We start from the raw sequence: 16,054 nt of genomic DNA on the forward strand, positions 1-16,054 counted from the left end.
TTCTTTCTTTCTTTCTTTCTTTCTTTCTTTCTTTCTTTCTTTCTTTCTTTCTTTTTCTTCTTTCTTTTTCTTTCTTCTCCCAGGACTCTTGCTTACCTTACCTATTTCATTTCATTTTTTTTTAACCTTCCCCTTGATTTTTCCTCCTCAGTCTGGCCTTTCTTTAAGACTTCCTTCTATGGACTCAGCTGAGAGAAAACAGCCCTGTCCAAATGAAAAGTTTACATAAGGATTTACATTCTTTATCTCATCAAATTTCCATTGCAAACTAATGAGGAACCCAAAGCAGAGATTATCTCCATTTAAGAGATCATCACCATGTATGGCTCAGGAATTAGGTGATACAACTAATACATGATGTCATACAACTAATACATTAGGATTCCAGAATTAGAACCTGTGAAACTCCTACCCAGGGTAGTTTTCTCTCTAGGTAAGTGAGTTTAAGGCACAATAGCTTAGCTGGCATCTTTATGAAATGGAAGTTTAAATGAGGCCTATGTTATATCCAGACTTTTATTGAACTAAGGACACCCCCTTCCTGTCAGGGGTTACCTTATGTGGGACTATATTTAAACACATATAAATGCACCTGTGTTTTATCAGTGAAGGTGAGTATCAGCGGAGTGTGAGAGCCTAAAATAATTCTTTGAGAGCTCTTTATGTAAAACATTTTTTGTAGTTCTGCATTTTTGCATTTCATTATATTCTCAAACATTCATGACCCCAAAAATGTAAGAACTATATAGGGCTGCTCCATTATATTATAGGTAGGAAAACTCAGGCTTACTAAGGTGAATTGCTGAAAGTCACTCTTTGAAATCAGTGGCAAACTTGAACCAGAGTCAACTGGTGGGAAAATGCATGTTTGTGTCACTTTTATGGCACTCTAGCGGTAGCTGTTTATGGTATAACTACAGAGCCCCCATAACCGTTTTTGGCAATAGATACACAAAGACTTCTAACACATGACATCCACCTTCAAAGAGTTTTAATAGTCCAAACTGGGAAATAAAGACAGTTCATGAACCCGCTCACAGAAAGGTAACAAAGCAGTTGGGAGTTATAGAGAGTAAGTAGTTTTTCAGATGACACTGATATGGAGAGCCTACAAGGGGCCTTCTGGGGAAGTTAAGATTTAAGTTAGCCCTTAGAGTAAAAATATAGAACATATGGTGTGTCAGGAGACAGTAAAGATAAATAAACTGTAGCCAGGTGGGAGAAGGAGAAGTAAACCAGCAGTTACTTTCTGTTATGTTCTAAACACAAATTGTACTGGGACCTTTTCATGTAAGTTTTCTAATTTATTTCTCCAAGGTTGACATTATTATAAATATTTTATAAGTAAGAAAACAAGTTTATGGTGGTTAAGTATTACCCAAGTCTACACAACTGGTCAGTGGGAGACCCAGGTTTTGGAAAGAAAAACCCAGGAACTGGTCCTCCTCTATATCAAAAGCTTTCTGAGAAATGTCATATGGAGACTGGGAATTAATACTTGGGCCACTGTTGTGTGTTGAGGGCCTGAGATTTTGTAGGGGTGTCTATTGTTCTGTTTATTAACCAAGGTAAATATCTAGGCCTAGCCAGGGTAAACATCCAGGAATTTCCTATCCATATGTGTCTATGCATACCTTTGATTTTCTATTTTTGATTAATAGTCCCTATCTCATGTGTTTAGGACTAGAATTTAGTGAAATAATTTATATAAACCACTGAACATGGTGTTTAGTATACAGTAATCTCTCAGTGAATGGTAGCTTCCATAATTATTATCCTCATCATGAATGATATCAATTAGGTGTATCTCTTCCTATATGAGTATGTATGTCTGTTTCTAGAAGTGATTATAACAACACCTGGTTGCATATTTCAGAGTGTATGGGGCTTTCCCAGATATAGCTATGGCTATGGGCATGTGCATATTCTCTGTGTATATATGTATGTGAGTGTGCAAGTCTATTTTGTGGAAGGTGGTATAGTATAGTGATCAAGAACATAGACATTAAAATCATAACTTCTGGGCTCACAAACCAATTCTACTGATTGCTAATGAGGTGACCTTGAGCAAATTACTTTATACTTCTGTAGTTTCTTCTTCTGTAATATAGGGATAGTAATGGCATATGCTTCATAGTGTGGTTGTGATGATTAAATTATTTAATCTATATAAAACACGTAGAATTAGTGTCTGGCTTGCCATGCACACAAAATAATATTGATTTATTATTATTGTTATTATTGTTATTATTATTTTAAGATTTTATTTATTTATTTGACAGAGACACAGTGAGAAAAGGAACACAAGCAGGGGGAGTATGAGAGGGAGAAGCAAGCTCCCCACTCAGCAGGGAGCCCGACCCTGGGATCATGACCTGAGTTGAGGCAGATGCTTAACTACTGAGCCACCCCTGTTGTTGTTGTTATTATTATGATGATGATGATGATGATGATGGTGATGTTGATGATGAAAGTAATAAGGCTCTGTGTGACAGTGTGGTTTTATGTGTGGATGCAAGTGTGTGCATTTCTGGTTTTAACTGAGACTACATGCACTTATGTCTGCTTTTAGATAAGACTGCATGTACTTATGTATATGTGTATTTATATTATTGTCTGTGTTTCTCGGTTTGACTGTAGCTGTGTATAATTTGACTTTGGCTTCATCCCATCCCCAAGAAGTCTAGCCTTTTGGCTGATGTACTGGAATGAGAGGCTAGAGACTCAGTTCTGACTCTGACTTGGGATTGGTCTAATGAAATGGGTTTGTGCATAGCAGAGAACCAGCAGAGAATATTTCTTCTGAGAAGTTAATATTTGCCTCACATATTTTCACTTGTTTTCTTTCATTATTCACTTTTTGAGGCATAACACACATGCAGAAAAGTGCACAAATGTTAAATTTATAGCTTAATATATTTCCACAAACTGAATACACCCATATAACCAAGTATGTAGATCAAGAAACATAACATTACCTAGAAGCCTTTATCCTCTTCTTTTCTCAGCCACTTATCCCTTCCTAAAGGGCAAACACTATTCTGGCTTCTAACAGCATAGATTAGTTTTGCCTTATTTTGTACTTTACATAAATTAAATCATAAAGTATGTATTCTTTTCTCTGGTTTCTGGTGTCTTTTTTTTTTCTGCAACATTACATTTGTGTGAGACATCTATATTTTTATTTGTAGTTGTAGTTTGTTCATCATCATTGTTATATAGAATTCCATTGTATGAATAAAATGCAATTTAGTCATTCATTCTAGGGTTCATGGATATTTTGGCTATTTCCATTTTTAGGTCTATGAACATTCTAGTAAATGTTTTTTTGGTAAATTATCATTTGTTTTTAAACAATTCATGAAGGATGGAAAGTGGCAACAAAGGAAAAAGAGGCATAGGGAGAATTGGTGACTTGATTTTGGTAACAAGTGAGTCAGTGGCCCACTCAGGTTTCTGGTGCCTGTTTCCTGATTCTTGGGCCAGAGTACATTCTTCCTTTTACACTTCTAAAGGGACAGTATCCAGGCTTCTAATCTGAAAGAAGTGATGCATAATTATCACTATAAGTGAGTTTTCAACTTTGCTCTCCAAAGTCCAATGTACACAGATCATTGAATGTTTCTTGAACTGAAACATATCAGGTAAGGGAGAGATTCTGGGCTAATTGGTTTTTGCTTTCTCAGGCACTTGGTTTGGCTTTTGCCTCCTTAGTTTTCCAGACACATGCAAAGCCCTTCTGTTTTCTTTCTTTCATACCAGCAGCTATTCATTTGCCAGTTTCCCAGAGTAATGTGGGTCATGGAAGCAGGCCATCTCATCTGGGCTCTGTTGTTGATGCAAACTTTGTGGCCCCATCTGACTGAAGGGGCCACTAGAGTCTACTACTTGGGCATCCAGGACGTGCAGTGGAACTATGCTCCCAAGGGAAGGAACGTCATCATGAACCAGACTCTGGACAATGACACGTATGTTTAATCATTTGTGGAATTATAGCTGGAGTTGGTGGGGGGGCACCCTTGAGGTCAGGAAGTAGCCTTTTGAAGATCTTTTCTCAGGGTGTGTCAGCTCCTGATCTCCATGGCCATATACCCAGTGGCACATTTGCTGGTAAGAGTGTTAGTTGACTCAGGAGACAGCAACCTACATGGAGTCTGCTTTTCCACACTGAGGTGCCTCAGCATTTTTAGGGTCCTAAAGGTAATTCCATATTCTCTTGATTTGAAAATGATATCTATAACACTTCCAAAAAAGAAAAAAAAACATGAAATATATACAGTATTTATAAGATGTGTGTGATGGAACTATGCTCCTATAGTTGAGTAGAACTACATTGATTTTGGATATGTGAAAATGTGAAAAAATATGGTAAGCCTCAGAATCAAGGAAATAATAGTAATAGCTATCACTTACGTAACAGTCTCTCTGTGACAGTCACCATACTAGGAGTTTACATACTTTCTCTCACCTAATTCTCACAAAAGCTCTAAGAGGTGAGTATGAATGTCCTCATCTTACAGATGAGAAAACTGAGATTCGAGGAGATTAAGTGACCTGCCCAAGTCCTACAGCTAGTAAATGGAAGAGCTAGAATTCAAGCCTGGGTAATGTGGATGCAAAGCTAGTATTCTTTTCACCATTCTGCCTTTCACAGATTCCATAAGATTAACCTTTCTTAATCTTAGAGCCTTGCTGATGTTCCACAAATATCTGTTAAAAGAAAAAGAATATATTAAAGAATCTTTTGTGATCTTGAATCACTTTGCCTCCCCAAAGCCTCAGAATTTTCCAAAGTTGACTGTATTATCTCAGAGCTCTCTAGGATGTATTAAAGTAAGTAAAGCAGCTTTTTTTTTTTTTTTTTAACAAACCACCTTCTGGTCCATCTAGTTTTGGAGTAACAGAGTCTTTTTATCAGAGGTGTCCTTGAGGGATAACTTCATTATCTTCCATCCCCAATACTTTGAAATAATAGTTAGCATTTATTAAGCTTTTACTATTTTCCAGGCACTGTCCTAAGCTCTTTATGTATTTTAATTTTTTTAGTCACCAGTATTGACTGTCTGAACTTGGTACCCTGATTATGTCCATTTTACAGATGGGGAAATTGTGCATAAAGTAGTTAAGTAACTGGCTCAAAGTCCCACAGATTTGGAAATGGTAATATGGGCATTTAATCAACTCATCCTGGCTCCAGAACTTGTGATCTTACCAACTATGCTATAAGATCTCTCATATATAGGAAGATGATGCAAGGTCAGGCCATATGGATTGGGAGTTGATCACTTAAAAAGAGTCAGTCCATATTTGATTGTCTCCCCATTACTATATATTAGGTGGAACTATGTGAAATTGCCTTTTTTGGAGGTTAAAAGTGGTCAAATATCAGCAATTTTATATGCTTTAATTTTTAAAGATTTTTTTGTTTATTTATTTGAGATAGAGAGAGGGAGAGAGAGAGCATGAGTAGGCGGAGGGACAGAGGGAGAGGGAGAAGCAGACTCCCCACTGAGCAGGGACCCCCCCCCAAAGCAGGGCTCGATCCCAGGACCCTGGGATCATGACCCAAGCTGAAGGCAGACGCTTAACTGACTGAGCCACTCAGGTGCCCCAATTTTATATGCTTTAATTTAATGCTTCCCATTGTCTAAAAGTTAGACTCTAACCTGTGTTTTGATCAGTACAATCTCATTTTCCCTTGTTTTGCCCTAAACAAAAATAGACATTTTTGGTCAGCTTCATCTGGAAAAGAACTCTCCAGAGTTTTGAAGACTGTGGCAAAATTCTGAGTCTTTCTCTTCTTCCTTCCCAGAGTAGCTTCCAGCTTCCTAAAATCTGACAAGAACCGGATAGGGAGCAGTTACAAGAAAACCATTTATAAGGAATACAGAGATGGTTCATACATGGATGAAATGGTCCAGCCTGCTTGGTTGGGCTTCTTGGGGCCAGTGTTGCAGGCTGAGGTGGGAGATGTCATCCTTATCCACCTGAAGAATTTTGCCACTCGTCCCTACACCATACACCCCCATGGCGTTTTCTATGAAAAGGACTCAGAAGGTAAATCAGACCAACCTTTTTTTCTCCTGTCCACAACAAATTTTCTTTTACTAATATTTGAGAGAGAGGAGCTAGGAATGAGAATAGACTTTTTTCTCCTTATTGATCTGAGGTGGCAGAGGCACTCCCAGAAAAACTGGTAACTAATGTTATCACTTCTGCTATTCATACGCTGTGACTTTGGGCAAGCCACTTCCCCTCTCTGGGCCTCATATTCTTCATTATGTATATGGAGATTCAATCTGCCTTTTCTCACAAAGAATTACTTGAAGGACATTTCCATAAAGTATTTGGCTGTGCTTTGGAAAGAGAAAAGTGTGCTGTGAATGTAAGGGAACGCTATTCTAGGGTCACGGTCTTCTGAAAGGTCCATTTTTTTTTCTTAAGAGGAAGTTCAGTTACTAATCTGTATCCCCCATCTAATGGCCTATAATGACACAACAGTGAGTGACAGTAGTAGAAAGGGAATCCAGGTTTTGACTGGGCCACTAACTCCTGTATAGCCTCGGACAAGTTATTTTTCCTGTTTTCTCCTCCATAAAAAGGGTAAGTGGACCAACTGATCATTAAGTTGGCTTCATTTATAAAATTTTAATTCCAATATAGTTAACATACAGAGTTATATTAGTTTTAGATGTACAATATAGTGATTCAACAATTCCATACCTCTACCAGTGCTTATGACAAGTGCCCTCCTTAATCTTCATCACCTATTTCACCCATCTCCCCACCCACCTCCCCTCTGGTAACCATCAATTTGTTCTCTATAGCTGAGAGTCTATTTCTTGGTTTGTCTCTTTTTTTCCCCTTTGCTCATTTGTTTTATTTTTTAAATTCTACATATGAGTGAAATTATATGGTATTTGTCTTTCTCTGACTGACTTATTTTGCTTAGCATAATGCTCTCTAGCTCCACTCATGTCATTGAAAATGGCAAGATTTCATTCTTTTTTATGGTTGAAATATATATATATATATATATATACATATATATATATATATATATCACATCCTTATCCATTAATGGATAGACACTTGGGTTGCTTCCATAATTTGGCTATTGTAAATAATGTTGCTATAAACATAGGGGTGTATGTACCATTTAGAATTAGTATTTTTGTATTTTGGGGGGTAGATACCCAGTGGTGTGATTATTGGATCATAGCATAGTTCGATTTTTAATGTTCAGAGGAACTTAAGTTGGCTTTAGATTGAAATTCTGTAATTGTCTGCTTTCTGTTTTCCAAAGTGAGTTCTTGAAGGGGGGAATTCTGTCTTCTTTCTCACTTCTATGCCACTGGTTTTGTACTAGGATACTATTAGATCAGGCTGTGAAGCACTTTCCATGGCCACAGCTCCTTTTCTGATGGCTGTCATCTCTCCACCCATAGCTGATGTGAGGTCTGGGATTCTTTGGCTGGATATTACCTGAATATGTATCCTCAGGTTGTGAGGAACACTGTCCCATATGTCAGCCCTCTCTTGGCTTCTATATCTGCCAGGCTCCCTCTCACTCACCTTGAGACTGGGCATGTGCAATTTTATTTTCTAGGCTCCTTATACCCAGATGGCTCCTCTGGTCAGCTAAAAGCTGATGATTCTGTTCCTCCGGGAGGCAGCCACATTTACAACTGGACCATTCCAGAAGGCCATGCACCCACTGATGCTGACCCAGCATGCCTCACCTGGATCTACCATTCTCATGTAGATGCTCCACGAGACATTGCAACTGGCCTCATTGGACCCCTTATCACATGTAAAAAAGGTACAGGCCCCATGGGGAGCTACTGAGATGCAGTGTGGGATATCTACAGGAAGCAGTGATGTAGCTGAATCACCTACATATTAAACAGCAACCTGAAGGGGTGTTAATTCAACACCCTTGTTTATTAGCAGGAATAAACCCTGCTAAACTTTTTTTCCACTATTTTTCCCTATTTAATTACCTTTAAAAACTTTAATATTTTCTTATTTCATTTTAAAACCTTGAATTAGTAATGATGGGAGTCAAACCACCTAAAAGTAAGGCATGTGTTAAGAGTTTAAGTGTGGTTAGGATCAAAAGTGTAGCCATCGGTATTTGGGGAAAATTGGGGAACTTTGTTGGAAATATGGTATGTTTAAATATTGTCAGACCTGGGGGCACCTGGGTGGCTCAGTTGGTTAGGCGACTGCCTTCGGCTCGGGTCGTGGTCCTGGAGTCCTGGGATCGAGTCCCGCATTGGGCTCCCTGCTCAGCGGGGAGTCTGCTTCTCCCTCTGACCCTCCCCCCTCTCATGTGCTCTCTCTCTCTCATTCTTTCTCTCAAATAAATAAATAAAATCTTAAAAAAAATAAATAAATATTGTCAGACCTGGAAGACCTGGGTGTTGCAGGAGAATTGTCAGATTAAGGCCCTGGGTTGAAGGTACATGCAGGGATGGTGGGAGGGAATTATTCTAGGTCCTGTATGTCCAGTCTTCAAGTCCTAGGCTCAGCTGAATTGAGTTTAACTGGGGAAATAGAAATTTGGAAATAGAAATTAAGAGCAGAAGGCCTTATCTGCTTTTCTGTTGCCAAAAGACTCTTAAGGCACCCTCTCTTCCTATTAATTTTTATGAGTACCCCTTGCAGGTTACTGTTGCTAAAGAGAGAAAGTTCTCAAGGGCACATTTCTTACTTACTCTAGGTACCCTGGATGGGAATTCCCCTCCTCAGCGGAAGGATGTGGATAATGATTTCTTCCTGCTCTTCAGTGTGGTAGATGAGAACCTTAGCTGGCATATCGATGAAAACATTGTCACTTACTGCTCAGATCCTACCTCAGTAGACAAAGAAGATGAGGCCTTTCAGGAAAGCAATAGGATGCATGGTGAGCTGGGAGAGGGTGGCCACACCATGACAGTAAAGACTGATGGAGAGTTTACATTGGGCCTAGCATCTGGTGGATACTTCCATATATCTCACAAGAACTAAAAGTAATAGGTACATTTTCCCTGTTTTTACTCCTCACAGGAACTAAGAGTAATAGGTACCTTTTCCCTCTTTCACCTATGAGGAAATTGAGGCTCCGGAATTACACAATAGAAAATTTGCACGTTAAAATTCCAATACTGATCTGTCTGATTGCACAGGCTGTGCTCTTGCCATTAGGTACCTTGCCTCTTAATGTGTAATAGCCTAGGTTATTGATTCCAAAGTCATGTACTTTATTCTAAGTCTCTCAAGGTGAGGGTTGTCCACTGATGTAATTAGTCAACATTTCTTTGTCCTAAAAAGTTTGGAAGAATTACCTACTTTGTGAGGAAAAATGATTGGCTGTAAGGAAGCTGATCACCTTAATTACATTTAAAACAAACTAAAGACACAAGAGCCCTGAGGCATGGGTAAATAACTGATTTTAGTAACAAAAACAAGTTGATTTTATTTTTGTTTAATTAAGAAAAAGATTTGTGTCCCTTTGGTGCCAGAGATGGTCTCAAAGCCTGATAGTCCCAAGGGAAAGTGAAAACTCAGGGGGAAGATTTAAGAGATGGCTTGGGCAGGTCAAATTTCTCTTGGGTTTTACACAAATTACCTTTGATAACCATGGTAATTAGCTAACTTGAAAATTCTCCTGTGGAAATTTCAGAAGGAAATTGGCCTGGAAGGGAAAAATAGCTTGCAAAATGAACCCCATTCATTAGAAAGCTTCCTCAGATTGCTGGGTTGGAATCTTGGTTCTACTACTTAACAGCTCTGTGGCCTTGGGAGAGAAGTAACTTCACTTCTCTGGGCCTTGGTTATCTCATTGCTTGAGATCAGTGATATCTGTTTATTTTCCCAGGCTGTTTATGAGATTTTAAATTAAATAAAGTATATGGTTAGCACAGTGTGCTTTTTAAAAATTCATCTAAATGTGGTCTATTATTATTGTCAGATGGCAAATCTCTCATCAGGCTGTTCTTTCCTAAGATATTTTCTGATATTTTCTTTGGATTTTCCTTTGCAGCAATCAATGGCTTTGTCTTTGGGAACTTACCAGATCTAAGCATGTGTGCACAGAAGCGTGTGGCCTGGCACTTATTTGGCATGGGCAATGAAGTAGATGTCCACACAGCTTTCTTCCATGGACAGATACTGACCATCCGGGGCCACCGCACTGATGTGGCTCACATCTTTCCAGCCACCTTTGTGACTGCTGAGATGGTGCCTTGGGAACCTGGCACCTGGTTGATTAGCTGTCAAGTGAATAGTCACTTGCGAGGTGAGATCCGACATCTTTGACCCTTGAGGTATGGAAGGGAGATGGCATTAATGATCATCAGGAGCCTGGAGCCATAAGATAGGTCTTTCAGATGAGACAGCTAGGTATAAAGGATGAAATATTAGATTGGAATTTTGGGACCTAGCCAGATTTTTCCTTGGATCAGCCATTAACTTGCAGGGTGACCTCAGGGACGTTTCTCTGGGTTTTATCTTCCCCATCTCTAACATAAGATGGTATAGAGATGGATAAGCAGTTATTCAAGCTGTTCTTCTTTGCTCAGAATTCTAAGGAATTAATACCTGGAGGTATTTGCAGCTTATTGAAGAGGGAGTGAAGGAGAGATTAAAGAAAACAAAGGCTTCTTTGGGAGATCATAGAGTATTGTGGGCAAGTAGTGACACTCTAGTTGGGACCCAATAGTAATAGGAGTAGAAGGTTTGGTTTTTAGAGAGAAAATTGTTGAAGTAATGGCATAGTGCATCCAGGAGCATCAGAGAAGAGGAATATATGAGACAATGAAAAGAGCACTAGACAAGTGATTAGAAGGTTTGAGTTATTGTCTCAGTTCTGTGAGAAACTCACTGTATGACTTTGGAAAAGTCCCTTCCCATGTATAGGCCTCATTTGCCACATCTACAAAATGAGGAATTTGGTCTAAATAATCTCTAAGATCCTTATTATCTCTTACTTTCTAGAATTATTTGATATATGATAAATTAGGTAGGTGTTAGGAGAGTAATATGAGTATGTGAAAGTAGATTTGAGCAGGTGAAGAGTTACAGACTGGTAGGATAATGAGTCTGTGGTGGTAGGTTTGATGAACAGAGGCCACTTACCCATGCTCCATCATCCAGGGCCCACCCTTGGTCCCAAAGGTACCCGGGTAAGAGAGTATGAATGAATATGAATGGAGGTTAGGGATGCAGCACAATAGTGAAGCAAGTATGGGCCTTAGGGCCAGGCAGATAAGCCTGAATTCAAATCTTGGTTCTATCAATTGTTTAATTAACTTTGGTAATTCATATAACTTCTCTGAAAGAAGAGAATGAGCATTTAAATTTGCAGTTAAAAGGTAGGAGATTAAGTCTCAGCTTCACTACTGACTAGCCGTTTAATCTTGGGCAAGTTACTTAACCTCTCTGATCCTTAGTTTTCTTCATCTGCAGAAAGGGACATTAAAAGTCTGTTTCACATGAGGGTTATGAGGACTGAAGGATGTAACAAATGTAAAGCACCTGGCACAAGGCTTGGCATGTAATTCATATTCAACAAAAATTAATATTATTTTCTCCTTTTTCTTACCTCCAATTTCTAATTTACAAATTTCAAATTTCCTTGGGAATGATGTGAGACTCAAATGTGATAGTATACTTGAATGACCTCTGTAAGTTGCCAAGCAAATATAAGCAGTATCATCCATTATCACTATGCCTCAAAGTAAATTTTTCCACATTTGGAGATAATATTTAGAATTCAAATTTTCCTGGTATTCCCAAGTCTGAAGCTTCACCTCCATGTATAGAAGATGTTCCATTATTTTAGGAGCTTCCTACTTTACATGTAACTTACTCCCTTTTTTTTTCTTACTCCCTCTTTTTAAAATGTGATGCTTCCACCAGCCCAGTGTGATAGACATCCCTATTCTTCTCATTTACAAAACAAGGTTTAAAGTTCAAATCTAGGAAGCGACTGGCCAAAGGTCCTACAGAGATTGATAAGAATTAGAATGGAACACAAGTATTCTGACTTCAAATTCTGTGATCTTGCTACAATGTAAGCCTTTTGCAGAAGCAGGAATGAGGATCTGGTAAAATGAGTCAGTTGTGGTTAGCAGGTGAAGGTACTTGAATTCCCATATAGGCTCCCTTTCTCCCAGCCGGGTTCTTGAGGAGTGAGAGAAAGTGGTCTGATGAAAGGTGGGAGGGAAAAACATTAGAAGGAGAAAGGTGGGTCATCTAGCTACAGGACCTGTTGGGTGGAATGGAGCCAGCCATGATGTTCTTCCTCCAGGTGGCATGCAAGCACTCTACAAGGTCAAGTCTTGCTCCATGACCCCTCCTATGAACCAACTTACAGGCAAAGTTCGGCAGTACTTCATTGAGGCACATGAGATTCGATGGGACTATGGCCCGATGGGGCATGATGGGAGTACTGGGAAGAATTTGAGGGAACCAGGCAGGTAAGAGGCAATGAGTTTCCTCCCCCAGCTTCTGGGCCCAGCCCAGCTCCTATTACTCCCTTTCAGAAATCTCTCACTTCACTTGGGGGTTACAATCATTGTCTGGCTGGAATTACATGATAATGGTTAGCCAAATTCTTGTGGTCCCCTGGAGAACGTGCTCTTGGGAAGCTATAAAACTTTTTGTAGGGTTATGTCACATCCTTAACAAAGGGTTCAAGCAGAGTTTGAGATTGCTTCTGTTATGATCCCAGGCTGCATTAAGAAAATAAGACCCCCCAAAAAACCAGAACAGTTGAAATGGCACTTATCCAACTCTCCTTTATTTTTCTTTTGTTTACCTCATTGTCCCTTCCTCTCTTTTCTATAATCTGAAGGAGGCACTTGGAGAAATATAGGAAGAGCAGGAGCAACCTACCTTGTAGCCATTCCATTTTCATCCTTTTGGAGGGATTTCTCCAAATTCTCCTACCTCATCCACTACTCAGATGTAGACAAAATAGGGCAGAAGGTTATTTCCCTATTCAGATGCTAGGCCTTAAGTTATATTGACTCACTGGGCTATCAGTGATTCCAGGTCTTTTACAGAAGAGGTACTTAGTAAATGATTAGGAGAGTTTTGGGAGGAATATTCTAGGGCACCATTATATTTATTCTCCCAGTAAGAAATAATGGAATGATGGGCGCCTGGGTGACTCAGTTGGTTAAGCGACTGCCTTCGGCTCAGGTCATGATCCTGGAGTCCCGGGATCGAGTCCCACATCGGGCTCCCTGCTCAGCAGGGAGTCTGCTTCTCCCTCTGAACCTCTTCCCTCTCATGCTATCTCTCATTCTCTCTCTCTCAAATAAATAAATAAAATCTAAAAAAAAAATGGAATGAATCTGCAGAAACCATAAGAAAATAGGAACTTGGGTCTCAGCATAGCTTCCAGAATCTCCCAACTGTGCTTGTTAAATTAGTGGAATTTCATTTTGGAATGAAGAATATTTTTTAAAAGATTTTATTTCCTGTAGTCCATAGTCTCTCATGGTTCATCTCCCCCTCTGATCCCCCCCTTCATTTTTCCTTTCCTTCTCCTAATGTCCTCCATGAGGGGGGTGGGGGGGTGGGTTAGCCTGGTGATGGGTATTAGGAGGGCACTTATTGCATGGAGCACTGGGTGTTATATGCAAACAATGAATCATGGAACACTCCATCAAAAACTAACAATGTACTTACTGTATGGTGACTAACATAACATAATAAAAAAATAAAAAAATAAAAAATAAAACAAAAAATTTTTAAAGATTTTATTTATTTATTTGAGAGGGAGAGAGAAAGAGAGCACAAGCAGGAGGAGGGACAGAGGGAGAGGGAGAAGCAGACTCCCTGCTGAGTGCAGAGCCTGACATGGGACTCAATCCCAGGACCCTGAGATCATGACCTGAGCTGAAGTCAGTTGCTTAATTGACTGAACCACCCAGGTGCCCCAAAATGAAGAATATTTTTTTTTAAGGTGAGAAAGGATTTTGAGTATCTGAGGATGATTAGGACAGATGTAAGGCTATTTAACTTCAGAGGGCAGAACTGGTCCCATTGTCTGAAACTTACAAGAGAAGATTTTAGCCTACTATAAAAAAGAATTCCAACCATTAAAACTACCCAACAGTAAGAGGGATTGCTATCTCTGAAAATAAGTCCCTTGACTTTTGAAAGACTCAAGTGGGCAGAAGCCGTATATTACTTATTAGTGGTGTCATCAAAGGGGATACATTTATTGGGTGGAACTTAACCTGGATGATCTCTGAGGTTCTTCCTAAACATAAGTATCCATGACTTGATGAGACCAAGGGTGAGATGGGGATCTATTTGATACATAAGTCAGGTGACATTTACCTTTTTTATATGCCAGTAGCTCAGATAAATTCTTCCAGAAGAGTTCCAGTCGGATTGGGGGCACTTACTGGAAAGTCCGGTATGAAGCTTTCCAAGATGAGACGTTCCAGGAAAAGGTGCAGCTGGAGGAAAATAAGCATCTTGGAATTCTGGGTGAGAAATACTGAACTTATGAAATTCATTGACTGGAACTTGAGAACTGGAGCCTGGGGGTACCTCAGAGGTACACTCAAAACAAGCATCTCTCAAACTGAGTTCCAAGGGATAAATGTTTGGTGAAAAAATAAAACGCTATGAGTCTGAATGTGTTTGCCAAACACTAGGTTAAATGTGGTCAAATAGTATTCTTTGTTGCAGGGCTTCTCAGAGCCTTTTATTTATTTTTGTTCATCAAAAATATCCAAGATAGGAATAGAGTATGTAAAATTTATCATACTTAATTACTGAACCTTTTATTAGTAAACATCTTTTGGTAGCACTGTTATACAGATCACACTTTTAGAAGTGTTTCTCTAAGTGTATTTCTGAAGAGTTATTTAATGCAGTAAGAGTGTCCAGGTTCTTGGCAATATGAGGCCAGGAACAGATTGACATTACAGGCAGACATGCTTGCTATGGTGAGGGATGCAGTACAAGGCTTAAAGCTTGGTCTTGGATAAGGTATCCAGCAGCACAGATTTGTGTAAAGCGCAGTATTGAAATGACATAGCAAAGTTCAGTGTGGTTTAGCCACTTGGTAGAGCCAGGAAGTAAAATAGATTAGATGGAAGAAAATTTTGGTAATGAAAGTAATATAATTGACCATGTTCTGGGGATAAATGTGTCACAGTTGATTCTAGGAGATCTGAACATGGACAATAGACCTTACATCTGCTAGACAGGAAGATATAAAGAGCAGAAAATCACTTTGGGAAAGACAGTGGACAGTATTAAAGCTATCATTAGCTGGTGTTCAGTATGAGTCTCAGTCTTTTTTATTCTTCAATATTTTAAAATATTGGGGTAAAATACACATAACATAAAATTTACCATCTTAACCATTTTAAGTGTACACTCCAGTGGTATTAAATGCATTCATAATGTTGTGTAACTATCATCACCATCCATCTTCATAACTCTTTCCATCTTACAAAACTGAAACTCTATACCCATTAAACAATAACTTCTCATTCTTCCCTCCCCCTCACCCCTGGCAACAACCATTCAACTTTCTATCTCCATGATCTTGACTACTCTAAGTACCTTATATAAGAGGAATCATACAATATTTGTCTTTCTGTGACCAGCTGAGGTTTCATCCATATTGCAGTGTATACAGAATTTCTTTTTTTTCTCCTTGACATCTATCATTCCCATGCCCTTCTTTATTTTTTATTAAGCTTTTAAATTTTAATTCCAATATAGTTAACATACAGTGTTATATTAGTTTCAGGTGTACAATAGTGATTCAACAATTCCATACATCACCTGGTGCTCATCAAGACAAGTGCCCTCCTCAATCCCCATCACTTATTTACCCCAACCCCCCATCCCCTCCACTCTGGTAACCATCAGCTTTTCCTCTATTGTTAAGAGTCTATTTCTTGTTTTTATTTTCTCTCTCTCTCTCTTTCCTTTGTTCCTTTGTTCTTTTTTCTTAAATTCCACATATGGGGGAAATCATATGGTATTTGTCTTTCTCTTATTGGCTTATTTCATTTTGCATTATACTCTC

The 16,054-nt window shown here is 39.0% G+C and overlaps 1 protein-coding gene across 8 annotated transcripts in view; it reads left to right on the forward strand.

Moving 5' to 3' along the window:
• HEPH (hephaestin) overlaps positions 1 to 16,054 on the forward strand; it is an 86,528-nt gene that overhangs the window by 4,419 nt on the left and 66,055 nt on the right. For 4 of the 8 annotated variants that reach the window (XM_073885825.1, XM_073885829.1, XM_073885830.1 and 1 more), the window contains 8 exons: positions 3,763 to 3,968; positions 5,813 to 6,057; positions 7,610 to 7,822; positions 8,726 to 8,908; positions 9,052 to 9,189; positions 10,028 to 10,282; positions 12,296 to 12,464; positions 14,357 to 14,493. In XM_073885825.1, the coding sequence (XP_073741926.1) occupies positions 3,793 to 3,968; positions 5,813 to 6,057; positions 7,610 to 7,822; positions 8,726 to 8,908; positions 9,052 to 9,189; positions 10,028 to 10,282; positions 12,296 to 12,464; positions 14,357 to 14,493 (1,516 nt within the window). In that variant the 5' untranslated portion in view covers positions 3,763 to 3,792. The remainder of the gene's footprint in view (positions 1 to 3,762; positions 3,969 to 5,812; positions 6,058 to 7,609; positions 7,823 to 8,725; positions 8,909 to 9,051; positions 9,190 to 10,027; positions 10,283 to 12,295; positions 12,465 to 14,356; positions 14,494 to 16,054) is intronic. The other 4 variants (XM_073885827.1, XM_073885828.1, XM_025862117.2 and 1 more) reach the window with 4 other exon arrangements.

This window comes from Callorhinus ursinus, unplaced genomic scaffold (genome assembly GCF_003265705.2).
Source record: "Callorhinus ursinus isolate GAN/ISIS: 27379988/994484 unplaced genomic scaffold, GSC_fseal_2.0 scaffold66, whole genome shotgun sequence".
Taxonomy (NCBI): Eukaryota; Metazoa; Chordata; class Mammalia; order Carnivora; family Otariidae; genus Callorhinus; species Callorhinus ursinus.